The 14,249-nt window shown below is 48.5% G+C and overlaps 1 protein-coding gene and 1 pseudogene across 2 annotated transcripts; both read left to right on the top strand.

Annotated features, from left to right (window-relative positions):
* Window positions 1-6,285: 6,285 nt before the first annotated feature.
* On the top strand, window positions 6,286-9,952 carry LOC123146546 (subtilisin-like protease SBT3.6). Of its 2 annotated transcripts, none has more exons than XM_044566092.1 (9): window positions 6,286-6,438; window positions 6,523-6,614; window positions 6,716-6,810; window positions 7,068-7,235; window positions 7,330-7,961; window positions 8,067-8,140; window positions 8,254-8,529; window positions 8,687-8,979; window positions 9,111-9,952. In XM_044566092.1, the coding sequence occupies exons 1-9, from the start codon at window positions 6,289-6,291 to the stop codon at window positions 9,662-9,664; spliced, it is 2,334 nt and encodes a 777-aa protein (XP_044422027.1). In that variant the 5' UTR covers window positions 6,286-6,288; the 3' UTR covers window positions 9,665-9,952. The 2 variants fall into 2 exon arrangements, with proteins under 2 accessions (XP_044422027.1, XP_044422026.1); XM_044566091.1 differs by having other exon boundaries at window positions 6,713-6,810.
* A 1,122-nt stretch (window positions 9,953-11,074) lies between these two features.
* Window positions 11,075-13,993, top strand: LOC123082025 (subtilisin-like protease SBT3.8; annotated as a pseudogene).
* Window positions 13,994-14,249: the final 256 nt, after the last annotated feature.

Here is a 14,249-nt window from a genome sequence, read left to right as displayed (position 1 = left end):
CCACTAGTAGAATGCCCGTGCGTTGCCACGGGCAATGGATATATTTTTGGCTGTTTGCATATATAAATATTCCAGTGGTTCGACACATGTTGTGTACTTGCAATTCTTATACACATCAACTCATATTGTCGAATTTTTTTACAACACCATATCCGCACCCAGCCGCAACTATCACAGTGGATACGTTGCTACTTAGTAAATAAATAAATAATAGTCATTTTAATCTAGAACATACAGTAAATTTATTGTTAATGATGGGGAATTGACTTGTTTTTTGCTTGATTGGTGGCATGGGGCCACCCCTTTATGTTCTTCCTCCCCCCTTCTTTTTTCTCTCTGGCAATCCTGAGATAACTATTTATCACCTTGTTGACCATTTCGGATTCCCCGTCGTTCTGTGGATGGAATGTCGTACTCAAGCGCAATTTTACGCCCGCCATCTAAAAAAGATCACGCCAGACATGGCCGCTGAACACCGGGTCGTGGTCGCTGAAGATCGAGGAGGGAAACCCATGGAGGCGGACGATGTCGTCGAAGAAAGCTCGCGCGACGGAGGTGGCGGTGTAGGGGTGGCCGAGCGTGATGAAGTGCGCGTATTTGGAGAAGCGGTCGACCACCGTGAGAATGACGGACTTGCCGCCCACCTTGGGAAGGCCCTCGATAAAATTCATGGAGATGTCGGCCCAGACTTGAGAGGGCACCTCGAGGGGCTGTAGCAGTCCCGTCGGCTGTAGTGTCTCCGTCTTTGCGCTGGCACATCACGCAAGATCGCACCCAGTCTTGGACCAGCACATGGTCGCCGGGGATGGAGAAATCTGCTCGGAGGCAGTGGAGGGTCTTCTGCACACCATCATGGCCGGCCGACTGTGCCAACAGAATGGTCTGGTGGCGGAGATCGCCGTATCCGGCACGAAGAGACGCTGCCCGTGCAGGAGTAGGCCGTCGTCCAGGCGCCATGGCTCCGGCAACTCGCCCGCATCGACGCGCTGCACGTGTAGCATACACAATATAAAAAGACCCAAAGGTCGGGCGCGCCTCATCGGCGTGGAGCAGCGAGGACGACGGAGCCGAGTAGGCAGGCATCATAGTGCCGCCGTGGAACAGGGGCCTGTCGATGCCGTCGTAGGGGCCGGTGGAACCCGAGGGCCCGCCGTACTGCATGGCGGGGTGCAGCGCCGGCGGCAGCACGTGCGGTTTGCCCGAGGCCATCGTGTAGACCGGCCCGACGGACCCGAGGAGCCAGGCCAGCAACGGTGATGGCGATGGGGGGAACCAGACCTGGTGGATGGGCACCCCCTGCGCCGTCGTTGGGATGCCCTGGGCCAAGGTTGCCGGTGGCGGCAGCGCCATGGTGGGGGCGAAGGAGGTCGCCGGTGGCGGCGACTACCATGGCTGCTGCTGCGGTGCCATGATGGTGGCGAAGGGAGCTGGCGGCTGCTGGGCATAGGGTCCCGAGAGGAAGGTGCGGATGCCCGAAACCGCCTGACTGAGCTCCCGGAGCGCAGCCATCATCTCCTCTGGGGTGAAGACGATGGGGGCGGAAATCGGCGGTGTCCAATCGGCGGAGGAGATAGGCCCCGACAAGGATGGCGCGCCCGCCGTGGTGGTCATCGGCGGCGTGCTGGTGACCGGCAGCGAAAGGATGGCGCTGGGCATAGGGTGGATATGATCGAACCCGAGACTGCTGATATCAGATTGATAGGAATCGAGTCCCTACCAGGGCGTGATCTCAAGTTATAGGGTGGAAGGAGGGTTGACGAGGTGACCGGCGTGGCCGACAACGCTGGGGCGCCGTGATCGCGCGGGAAGGAGGAGGCGCAGGGGCGGCTAGGGTTTTAGGGGTCCTGGCTCCTGAAGGGAGCTGAGCAATCAAGATTGATTATTGCTTATCCTCAAAACGGATCCTTACATGTGTTTATATAATCTTCCTATGTGTTAATAAAAATAACGGTAAATTGGGCCAAGCCCCTAACTGCCTGCGCCATTGGGCCTCCTACGGCTATAATGTACGCCGGTCATAACAGTCCTACTATCGGCTTCAGGGCTGCGACACTGGCCATGACCTCCAAGAGTAGGAGCACAAATCCGGCTTCGAGGCCTCGTGGTAATAGCCGCCAGACCACTGGTGTCACAAGGAGAAGCAATGGTAGCACTGGAGGACGAGGTTACATCGATGCGATTGTCGACGTCCCGTGGTTTGTGTTCAAGTGGGCCAATGGTGCCTATGCCGCCGCTGTCCAATGAGTTGCTGATCGCAGACAACCAGTCTAAAATGTTGAAAATGTAGGAAGCGTCCAACCAAGTCACTGCTGTTAGCTGAATTTAGTATGGCATGAAAAATTGAGATCACTAAATATTGTTGTTATGACCGGATCTTATGACTGAATAGGAATTGCAGTTGCTACTTGTATGTGTGTAGAAACAGATGTAATGGAAAAAAGTTTCGTTTGCTTGAATGTTATGACTAAACGAGTGTTCCAGTAAGCTTTGTGCAAGTGCAGAATTGGACAGAAGTACATATGCATAATTCTGAACCAAACTGAATGTCAATTGTTGCTCCTAACTGAACTGAACTAAATGGCACCCAAAACTGAACTTGTGCTAAAACAGATGACAACTATTGTTGGCACCCAGAACTGATTGTGTACTGAACTAAATGTCCACTATTGCCCATAATTGAACTAATACCCATAACAGAACTAAATGGTAACTATTGCCATAACTGAACTGAGTGCCAAAATTATCTAGAATTGTACATGATTGATAGACTGATGAGCTACTTGCCTACTTTATTATATACAATCGTACTCGGCGCCGAGCAATTAATTTTTATGTTTAGAAAAATATCAAGAGACCTGAGCGAAACATAGTTCTTAAATATGACGTGTGTATTATACCTCCCTAATTCCCTGAACAATTGTAAACAATTTTGTATGCGATATCATATATTTTTAAAAGCAGACTAATCTTCCACAAACTCAGGTCAGGTACCAAAATTGTCAGTATCATATTAACTCACCAGTGTTTAATCCCAAAAATCTAGGCGTGTACTTGTCCAAAAATCACATAAGATATTATTACAAGGGGTACTGAAATCTTGTGTCCTCCAAAAAAAGTACGAAAATATTACAACAAATCATCATATATGATACAACAACAACAATAACAAAGCCTTTAGTCCCAAACAAATTGATGCTAAAGTTAGAGGGTAATTAGGAACCGAGATGCTAAAACTGGAATGACTAACCATGAATCGATTGATGCTAAAGTAATTTGGACTATAAAAGCAATCTGTACTCTGCCAGCTAGAAACACGAACATAACACGCTACACATAGATTGAAAGAACCAGACCGCTTACATCAAGGAATTTTAACATTCATGGCATGATGGAAAATCGAGGCCATCTGCATCCAAGGAGGTTCTTCACGGATGTATGCAATTGGCTGTGTTCTACAGTCGCTAGATTTTGCAAACTTTCTGCCCATCTTATGTAGAGAAGCTCGTCCGAGATTCAGGTCGGTGCCACGCCTCACCAAGTGGAAGATGCCGATCGCCAGCGCTGGATCAGTCGAGTGGAGACGCGAGAGGATGCGGTCCTACTGAGCGACGGCCCTCCGACGCCAACAGCTGCACCACCAGGGGGAGGAGGCACTTACGCAGGCAGATGGATGGTGCCACGACCTCCAGGCTCCAGCTGACCTTGAATGACGCAAGAAAGTCGACGGCAGCCGAGAACTGGAGGGAAGGTGGCGGCTTATGGGATGTCGCGGCCGTCGGAGAGCCGTTGGAGAGCTTGGGGCGGCAGCGGCGCAAGGGAACCGGGCGGGAGTGGAGAGAAGGATCAGTGAGTTCTGGTGGGAGGCGCCGCTCCTGCGCATCATGTCACACAATCAAATCAGACCGCGATATGATTTTGTAGGACGGGGAAAAGGCAAAGGTGTCATGCAATCAAATCATATCGAAACTTGCCTTCCGTAAACCAGGCAGAACGGAAAAAGGGGGATGGACGAGACGAACGAACATACTATGACCTACCATCACGACCACAAACTCCTCCTTTAGAAGTAGAGATATACCCGTGGCTAATTCTCCTTATGCAAACAACCACTTAGAAAAGGCAAAGGTCGATGCATTAGGAAAATTAAGATTTGGAATTGTTGTCATAAAACTAAATTTTATTGATTGGTAACGTGCTATCAATTCCTTCCCGTTTATAACGTGTCTAGTTAGGAAACTTTGGAAAGGTTAGGAAAGTTTTTATTGTGAAGGTAAAAAAAACAAATTGATGAGATATGGTGGTGGGATGTGAGACGAAAATAAACCAGACGAAAATAAACCAGACAAAAGTAAACCGTGGACGCAATCCTACCAACTCAGACATTAGGAGTAGAGAGTGATTGATGCACGATTGATACGTGATTGATGCCATTGATTGGCGAGGGTGTGGGCCGCTCTGCGGGGCGTCACTGGAAATCCGCGACGGCGGCGGCGGCGGCTCGTTCTGATCTCAACGGTGGCGAAGAGGGCCGCGAAGGCGGCTGGGGCGTCCTTGTCGATCGACGTAGGAAACAGATCGAGGGGAATGTGTTGTACATGGAAAGGTTGAATTCTGATTTGTGATTTTTGAATCTGTTGGGAATGTGTTGGCCAAGGTAATGAAGCGAAGCGAAACCAAACAACAACTCCTTCATTAGGAGTAGAGATATACCCGTGGCTAATTCTCCTTATGCAAACAACCACTTAGAAAAGGCAAAGGTCGATGCATTAGGAAAATTAAGATTTGGAATTGTTGTCATAAAACTAAATTTTATTGATTGGTAACGTGCTATCAATTCCTTCCCGTTTATAACGTGTCTAGTTAGGAAACTTTGGAAAGGTTAGGAAAGTTTTTATTGTGAAGGTAAAATAAACAACTTGATGAGATATGGTGGTGGGATGTGAGACGAAAATAAACCGGACGAAAATAAACCAGACGAAAATAAACCAGACGAAAGCAAACCGTGGACGCAATCCTACCAACTCAGACATTAGGAGTAGAGATATACTCCATGCCATAACCGTCAGGCAAGGTAGGCCTAGCAGGTGGCCATCGGAGAGCGGCAGTGCCACCGACGGTGAATTTTCTTTGTTTGTACAACATGCATACCTTAACGGGCAAGAGCAAGATTTCCAGAAAAAGGAGGAGCGCACTCGCTTGGGGCACTGGCGATGGTGATGACCATCTTCTGGTAAAGCTGAGATGCGGCAACCATATGTGCCAAATGTTTCTCCTGTTTTTCAACCACTTTTTGGTCCCCACGTCAGAATCTCATACATGACCATCCAACAGGCCTAGTGCTTACTACTCCCTTCGTCTCATAATATAAGAACGTTCTCCCTTCGTCCCATAATATAAAAACGTTTTTTTACAAAAACGTTCTTATATTATGGGACGGAGGGAGTAGCTTATATGCACAATTCATTTTTATGAGACTAGGAGCGCGACGTAGACGAGAGTATATCTTTATGTCACATTCAGGTGTCAACATTTTGTGCCCCAAGTATATGCCAGTGTATGTTTGGCAACAGAATAGAGGACAGTGTATTTTTTTTTGTAGAGCTTATTTACTTCATTATAAACTTTCTCGGCGTGGGCAAGATCGGATAGGCAGGACCCAAGCGTGACATGACAGGCAGAATACATAGCTACACCCACTTTAGGGTGGACAAAAAGCTTGAAGCTCGCGAGCTTAATAAGTACAACCTTCATCTTAAATTACTTGCTTTAGATTTGTCTTCATATGGATATATCTAACACTCAAATGTGTCCTTGATGCAGCAGTATCCAGACAAATTTAAGAGAAGTAATTCGAGACGAAGGGAGTACTTGTCAATTTGGTTCCTTAAGCTCGTAACTTTGTCCTTAATGAATTGGGCCTAACGAGTTTTACGATTACCTACGGCGGCGTAGAACTCCTGGACACTTGGAGTCCAGGAAAAAATATGTTGAACAGGCCATTGTAAGGTTCCTTCCAGAATCTATCATTCAATTTTGTGGTCCAAATTATGGGTAATCTGAATGTTTATTAGGTGTTTGTGCTAATGTGTGTTAACAAGGCTCACGAGCTTAATGAGAGCTTCAAACGAGCTGATTCAAGAAGGATTTTTCTTATAATCTTAACGAGCTTAGGAAGCACGAGCTTAACGAGTTGAGCAGTTCACTAATTCACCCCTAGGCCACTCCACTGTGCGCGGTGTCTATAAATACTAGTACCACCACACAGCCCCTGCATATCAATAAGCGCCGATGTGCATGCCACCAGTACCACTAAGTAAGATCGACGACATGGGATTCATGTGCTGTTCCTCACACCCACTACGGGCAGCCTCGTTGCTGCTGCTTTGCTTCTGCGTGGTGCTATCCAGAGTGCACGCAGGAGGATCTCGTTCTCGCGAGGTAAGCATGATTGTGTGACGGTATGTGTTTCTAGCTAGCTGGAGTAGTAGTTAACCATGTATGCATATCTGTGTGCCTCTCTAGCTTTACATCGCTTACCTAGGCGACGTGAAGCACGAGCACCCGGACGATGTCGTCGCCTCTCACCATGAAATGCTCGGCACTCTTCTCCAAAGGTTTGAGCTGTTTAGCAAGGAGCTACTTTGTAGGAAGAACGGAATTAATTAATAGGAGGCCGGCCCTTGGTAGCACTCACCACTTTGAGCTTTTCTAGCAGGGAGGGTTCCTCAGCCTCCATGGTCTACCACTACAAGCATGGTTTCTCGGGCTTCGCCGCCATGCTCACCGCGGACCAAGCAACAAGGCTTGCAGGTCATCTCCGTTTTCCTAGCATAATACTACTATCTCTAGTTCAAAAATAGGGTGACAGTTTTCATATTGGCATGGACTTCAAGATATAACACAATCTAAAAATAATAATATTGTGAGAATACTTTTGAGACAAATCTATATATATTGTTTCCCCATGTTACCAATGTGAATATTCAAAACATTTGGCAGTTTTGAAAGTTTAACTGGAGGTGCCAAAACCAAAATATCATTCTTTTCCTGGTATGAACCGTGTGCAGAATTTCCGGGAGTCATCAGCGTTCAACCGAGCAAGACGTACAGGAGCACCACCACGCGGAGCTGGGATTTTCTTGGGCTCCATTATCCGTCCTCCCATATGCCGGCCAGTGAGTTACTGCACGCAAGCAACTACGGAGAGGATATAATCATTGGCGTGATTGACACCGGTTAGTACAATAAGTGCAAGCTTTTCTTTTTACCATGTCTGGTATATTTTTTCTCAATTTTTTTTCCAGAAATGTAACTAATTAACGGAATCAGGGATATGGCCGGAGTCTAGAAGCTTCAGTGACCAAGGGTACGGGCCGGTGCCATCAAGGTGGAAAGGAAAGTGCCAGGTTGGGCCCGATTGGGGCAACAACAATTGCAGCCGCAAGATCATCGGCGCAAGGTTCTATACCGTTGGGATCGCCGACAAATACTTAAAGGCGGACTCTCTCTCGCCCCGGGATCACAACGGCCATGGCACGCACACGGCTTCCACTGCTGCGGGCTCTACCGTGGAGGAGGAGGTAGCCAGCTTCCACGGCCTTGCTGCGGGGGTGGCACGCGGAGGCGCGCCACGCGCTCGCATCGCAATGTACAAATCACTCTGGAGCGTGGATGAAACTGGCTCCACGGCGTCTGTGCTAGCCGCCATCGACGACGCGATCCATGACGGGGTGGACGTATTGTCAATGTCCCTCGCGTCCCGCGACGGCTCAGACGACTACTCCTTTGCCACCTTGCACGCGGTCCAGAAAGGGATCACCGTGGTAATGTCTGCCGGTAACGATGGGCCCCGGGCCCAGACGGTGGCGAACAGCTCGCCGTGGGGCATTACCGTCGCGGCGAGCAAGCTGGACCGCTCGTTCCCGACGGTGGTCACGCTGGGAAACAAGCAACAGATGGTGGTAAGCGGTGGAAGTATATATATACTGTAGCTAGTGCGCCATGCCGCACGACTTAATAGTCGTACTGCTCCTAATGAAATTAGCGCTGCCTGGAAATTTCTGCAGGGACAGTCTCTCTATTACCAACCCAAGAACTCATCATCCCGGAGCAATTTCGCGTCTCTTGCATGTATATCAACGTAAGTTGAGAAAACAAAAGGATATGCACCGTGGTCATTAATTTTATTCATGCGACGCCAAAGATGCAAAATTGAAGATATAAAAAACACCTTGAATTTGCTTTTGTGTTTAGCTGCACCAAGGAGGCGCTCGAGGAGGCATTCTCTGGCGAGGAACTGACTGGGATAATCCTGCTCTGCTACAAAGAGCCGCAGGCGCCTTTCAATCCACAGGGGGTTTTCATCCAGGCGTCCACGTACGTGGTGGACCATGGGGGATCTGGGCTCATCTTCGTGCAACGCACCACGGATGCCTTAGAAGTCATCCCGTATTACTGCACGGGCATCGCGTGCGTTCTCGTCGACCCCGATGTCGGGAACAAGATGCACCAATATTGCATGGACTCAAGGTAACATTTCATGATCGACCAATATAGATAGATATGCAGGTTCGTCAATAAATAATCAGGGTCGTCGACGGAACCAGTCCTATGTACAGCCTTGCATGCATAGCCGTGTTGTATGTACAGTCAATTTTGTTATCCTTTGATTTTGTTTTGTATGTAGCTCTCCTCGCCTGGCAAAGATTGAACCAGCACGCACCGTCACGGGCAAGGGCATACTGGCCCCGAAAGTGGCCGCCTTCTCCTCGCGAGGCCCATCAATTGATTACCCCGCCTTCATCAAGCCTGACATAGCTGCGCCTGGATCCAACATCTTGGCAGCAGTCAGAAACTCCTACGAAACTATGTCTGGGACGTCCATGGCAGCACCACATGTAACAGGTGTTGCCGCGCTGCTCAAAGCTATGCACCCAGACTGGTCTTCTGCTGCAATCAAATCAGCCATCGTCACCACTGGTTCGTAATAACAAACCATTTATAACTCTGTTCGTGCATGTAGGACTTCCAGTTCCTAGCTAGTTCGTTCATGCACTTGTGGTGTTTACCTCTGTTTTATTGGTTTTGCTTGCATGGTACAATTAATTAAGCCTGTGTAACTGATCAACGCGGCATGTCAATACTGGCGGAAGGACTGCCACGGAAGGTGGCCGACCCGTTCGACTATGGAGGTGGGAACATCAACCCTTCTAGGGCAGCCCATCCAGGACTGGTTTACGACATTAATCCACGCAATTACAACAAATTCTTCCAATGTGCAATCATCAATCAGAGGACATCGACATCCGTGGGCTGCAACGCCACACTACTGGCGTACAACCTCAACTTGCCGTCCATTTCAGTTCCCGACCTGAGGGGTCCGATCACCATCCCAAGGATGGTGACAAATGTCGGCGATGTCCATTCAGTGTATCATGCCATAGTGCAAAGCCCAGACGGAGTCAAGATGGAGGTTTTCCCACCTGTTCTTGTGTTCGACAATGCGAACAAAGTTCAAAAGTTTGATGTGAAGCTGTCACCTATGTGGAACTTGCAAGGGGACTACACGTTTGGCAGTCTTACTTGGCATAACGACCTACATACTGTGAGGATTCCAGTTGCGGCCCGGATTACAAATCAGGATTTCTATGCGGATGTTGCATAATAAAATGTAAATCCCATCACCTCACTTGCAATAAAAATCAGACCTATATGGCAGTGACTAGGTATCCATGTCACCCCACATGTGGGCTCTCTCTCTCTCTCTCTGTGTGTGTGTGTGTGTGTGTGTGTGTGACGAGACGAGGCGTTTGAAATTGTATTACCGAAGAGAGGATGGATTGCAAAAATAAACGCATTTGTTAATTTTTTGTTGTATCAACAAGCGGAAAAAAAAACTATCAGGATGGAAACCAAATGGTAATTCTGGTTTGAATTAGAATTCCCGTGCTTATATCTAGTCCAGCGTGACACAAATACTAAATAGAGGTTCTGTTTGTAAGCATAATGACCGTAACGTCTGTGGTATGACGTGTCATGCCTGCAAGCCAACGCCAGCCGGCCCCACGCGCCATCCTACATACTCCCTCCGATTTTAGTTACTCCATATATTAGGTTTGTCTAAAGTCAAAGTTTATATACTTTCAACTAGTTTGTAGAAGAACTATATATCATTGGATTCATCATTGCATATATTTTCACACCATATAAATTTGTTACTGTAATTTTTCATATTGTTTTCAACAAACTTGGTCATACGCTATAAAGTCTGACTTCAATCAATGAAAGTTCCAACAAACTTGGTTATTCCCTCCACGGAGTTAACTTGGAAATCGCGAGCTCCATCACAATGCAAGTTCTTCGCGTGGCTGGCACTACGAAACAGATGCTGGACGTCCGACCGGCTTGCTAGGAGGGGGCTGCCGCATCAGGACAAATGCCCTCTTTGTGATCAAGAGGAGGAAACAATCGACCATGTGTTACTAACATGCGGCTTCGACAGGACGATTTGGATGGTGGTCTGCAGGGCACTAGGGAAGCCAGAGTGGACGCCATCAGCGCAGGATGCCCTCATGCCATGGCTATGTGGAAAACAAGCAGCAGGCACCATGGCAAGGAAGGATTTGCACACTATACTGCTACTGACACTGTGGGAGTTGTGGAAGCATAGAAATGCAGTTGTGTTTGATGGTGCTTCGCCATCAACGGGTAGCCTCATGCAGAAAATTGAAGCGGAAGGACGGATTTGGTCGATGACCGGTCTCATGAAAGGAAACATGGACTTTGTGTTTGCGGGCTTAGCTAGGTGGATTAGTGGCGAGGAGTATTCGGGTGGTACTAAGTGGTGTGGAGTTGTATATACGATTGTGAGAAATCACACCACTTGTAAATGACCGGTGAAGGCTATCTACGCCTTTGCTTCTTTAATATATGATATGCACAGTCATGCATATTCGAGAAAAAGTCATTATATTAATTGGCACCATTCAGCTTACTTTTACTTGGCCGTCCACTCACTAATACTAGTTGGTTAATGGATTGAAAGCCGGCCACTAACTAATATACTAATCGGTTAATGGATAATCCAGGGATCTGGCCCGAGTCAAGAAGCTTCAGCGATGTAGGGTACGGACCGATGCCAACGAGGTGGAAAGGGGAGTGCCAGACCGGGCCAGACTGGCGAATCAACAACTGCAGCCGAAAAATTATCAACGCGCGGTTCTACACCGCTGGGGTCCCCGACGAGTACCTTAGGGCATGTACAACAGTGTCTAGTCAGCTGTCTGCAACACATGCCAGGTAGGAAATTAGATGATGTGGGGGAGAGATAAGAAAAAAAACGGCACAGTCCGTCGGTAGAAATAACGACAGTCTATTAGCGTGAAAATCGCTGATTACCGACAGTCTATTTCCCGTTGTACGAGAGCATCATCTGATGGGATCCCATCTTCCACGGAAACCACCTCCCTCCTTTCCCGTGAAATTTGGTGATTAGCGACAGTCAAATAGACTCCCTGCTGTATAGGCTGTCCGTTACATGTATATACGTGACGTGGAGAAGTTTTACAGACACCCAGCGTCGGAATGATTGTACATGCCCTTAAAAGGGACTCACCGTCGCTGCGGGACCACTACGGCCACGGCACCCATTGTGCTTCCGGGCAATGCTAGACCTACGTAACACTCGTTACGTGATTTACGTAAATAGCAACCTGGAGCGTTACTAGTGGATCATTAGGCGGGAGCAGGCCCACCACCCTGAAAATCAAGGGGGGGGGGGGGGGGGGGGGGGGGGGGGGAGAGATTAGACAGGCAGGTTACGTAGGTCTTCATAGCGGCTTTCGTAGATGTAGGATTATCGTTGTGCTTCCACCGCAGCGGGCTCAGCCGTAGGCGTGGACGGTGAGGCAGCTAGCTTCCACGGCCTTCCTGCGGGGGTGGCGCGGGGAGGCGTACCGCGCGCTCGCATCGCGGTGTACAAGTCCATCTTTGTTGGCTATGGCGATTCGGCCACTGTGCTGGCCGCCATTGACGACGCGATCCACGACGGGGTGGATGTGTTGTCGCTGTCCCTCACTGCGGCGCACGAGAACTCGTACGGCGCCCATGCTCAAGAAGGGGATCACTGTGTACTCCGCCGGAAACGACGGGCCCATGCTGCAGACAGTCGAGGATACCTCGGCTTGGGTCCTCACCGTCGCGGCGAGCAAGATCGACCGCTCGTTCCCGACGGTGATTACGTTGGGAAACAAGCAGCAAATGGTGGGCCAGTCTCTTTATTACCAAGTGAAGAACATCAACTCATCATCACACACGGCTAGCAATTTCACAAAGCTTATATGTGCACCATCGTGAGTAAAAACGGAAAAACTCCCGAGCTCTGACCAACCATGCATGCATGAAATATCTTACCCATGCTTGAACTTGATTTGCTTTTCTGGATCTAGTTGTGTGCCGAGACATGAGGTTCTTCATCAGATTGACGTGAAAGGGGCTATCCTGGTGTGCTTAAACGATAATGACGCGATCAATCCATCAGATGATTTCCACCATGCGGCCAAGTACATGGTGGAAGGCGGGGGATCCGGGCTCATCTTCGCGCAATACACGACGGACACCCTGAGTTCCACAGTGGCTTACTGCCTGGGCATCGCCTGCGTTGTCGTCGACATCTACATCTCCAGGAGGGTATGCGGATACGCCATGGACTCAAGGTACGTCCACACAAGTAATTCTACAGTTACGGATTAAAACCTCCTGATCGATGTGGCATCACTTGGTTGCAAAACCCACAGTAAAAATACGTGAGTGCAGTCTGTACGCATACGTCCACAGACTGCACCATAAAGTTTCACGAAAATTATACAAATAAAATGGAATACATATGTTTATCTCTGAATCTGATCTTCTTTTTGCAATAAACAGCTCTCCCACAGCAAAAATCGAACCCACGCGCACCGTCATGAGCAAAGATGTGCTGGCTTCCAAAGTGGCATCCTTCTCTTCGAGAGGCCCATCGGCTGATTACCCGGCCTTCATCAAGCCTGATGTAGCTGCGCCCGGAGCCAACATCTTAGCAGCAGTGGGAGATTCCTACGTAACTAAGTCAGGGACGTCCATGGCAGCCCCACATGCATCGGCTGTCGCCGCACTGCTCAAAGCTCTGCACCCGGATTGGTCTCCTGCTGCAATAAAGTCAGCCATCGTCACCACTGGTTAGTAACAACACGCAAGTAGAACATCCAATTAATTCCTAGCTAGTTCATGCAATTGTGGTCTTTACCTATGTTTTGTTGGTTTTGCTTGCATGGTACAATGAAGCCCATGTAACTGATGAACGCGGCATGCCGATCTTGGCCGAAGGACTACCGCGGAAGGTCGCCGACCCATTCGACTATGGAGGCGGGAACATCAACCCACGTGGGGCAGCTCATCCCGGCCTAATTTATGACATTGATCCACACGATTACAACAAATTCTTTCGATGCACCAACGTCAAGGAGGGGATATTTGCGTTCGCAAGCTGCAACACCACCTCTATGCCATCGTCCGCCTCAACCTGCCATCCATCTCGGTTCCCGATTTGAGGAGTGCGATCACCGTCTCGAGGACGGTGACCAACGTCGGCGAGCTCCATTCTGTGTACCACATCGCAGTCCAGAGCCCGACCAGAGTCAAGATGGAGGTTTTCCCGGATGTTCTTGTGTTCAATGCCGCGAACAAAGTCCAGAAATTCGAGGTGAAGCTGTCACCTATCTGGAACTTGCAAGGGGGCTACACGTTTGGCAGCATCACTTGGCAGAGTGACCGACAAGTGGTGAGGATTCCAGTTGCGACCCGGATTACAATTCAGGATTTCTATGCGGATGTTGCATAATGATAAAATAAAACCACATCCCATGCTTAAAATAAAATCGAGACCCACATGACACCAACTAGGAAGCCATATCACCTGACATGTGGGCTCTCTCTCTCTCTCTCTCTCTCTCTCTCTATGTAATAGGATGATGTGTTTTAAATTTTATCAAGAGCAGATGAATTGCAAAAATCAAATGGATGCTTATAAATTTGCTTTTGCTAATTTTTAGTTGTCTTACATTTTTTGAAAAATCCAGGTTGCCTAGCAAGTTTGACAATTAGAGCAAAACCTGTCACGATGGAAACCTAACGGTAAATCTGGTTCAAACTAGAGTTTTGGTGCTTAAAACTGGTTCAGTGCGACACAAAATATTATACTAAGTGTCTAAGTC

This window comes from Triticum aestivum, chromosome 1B, assembly GCF_018294505.1.
Source record: "Triticum aestivum cultivar Chinese Spring chromosome 1B, IWGSC CS RefSeq v2.1, whole genome shotgun sequence".
Classification (NCBI taxonomy): domain Eukaryota; kingdom Viridiplantae; phylum Streptophyta; class Magnoliopsida; order Poales; family Poaceae; genus Triticum; species Triticum aestivum.
The sequence above is the reverse complement of the archived record's forward strand: the minus strand, read 5'-3'. Positions and strand labels throughout refer to the sequence as shown.

What these genes read in the sequence shown, in the direction of transcription:
- LOC123146546 (XM_044566091.1), top strand. Translation starts at nt 6,289, where the DNA reads ATGTGCATGCCACCAGTACCACTAAGTAAGATCGACGACATGGGATTC. An exon ending in CTCGGCACTCTTCTCCAAAG is followed by an intron (nt 6,615 to 6,712) that starts GTTTGAGCTGTT and finishes GAGCTTTTCTAG; the next exon opens with CAGGGAGGGTTCCTCAGCCT. An exon ending in CCAAGCAACAAGGCTTGCAG is followed by an intron (nt 6,811 to 7,067) that starts GTCATCTCCGTT and finishes AACCGTGTGCAG; the next exon opens with AATTTCCGGGAGTCATCAGC.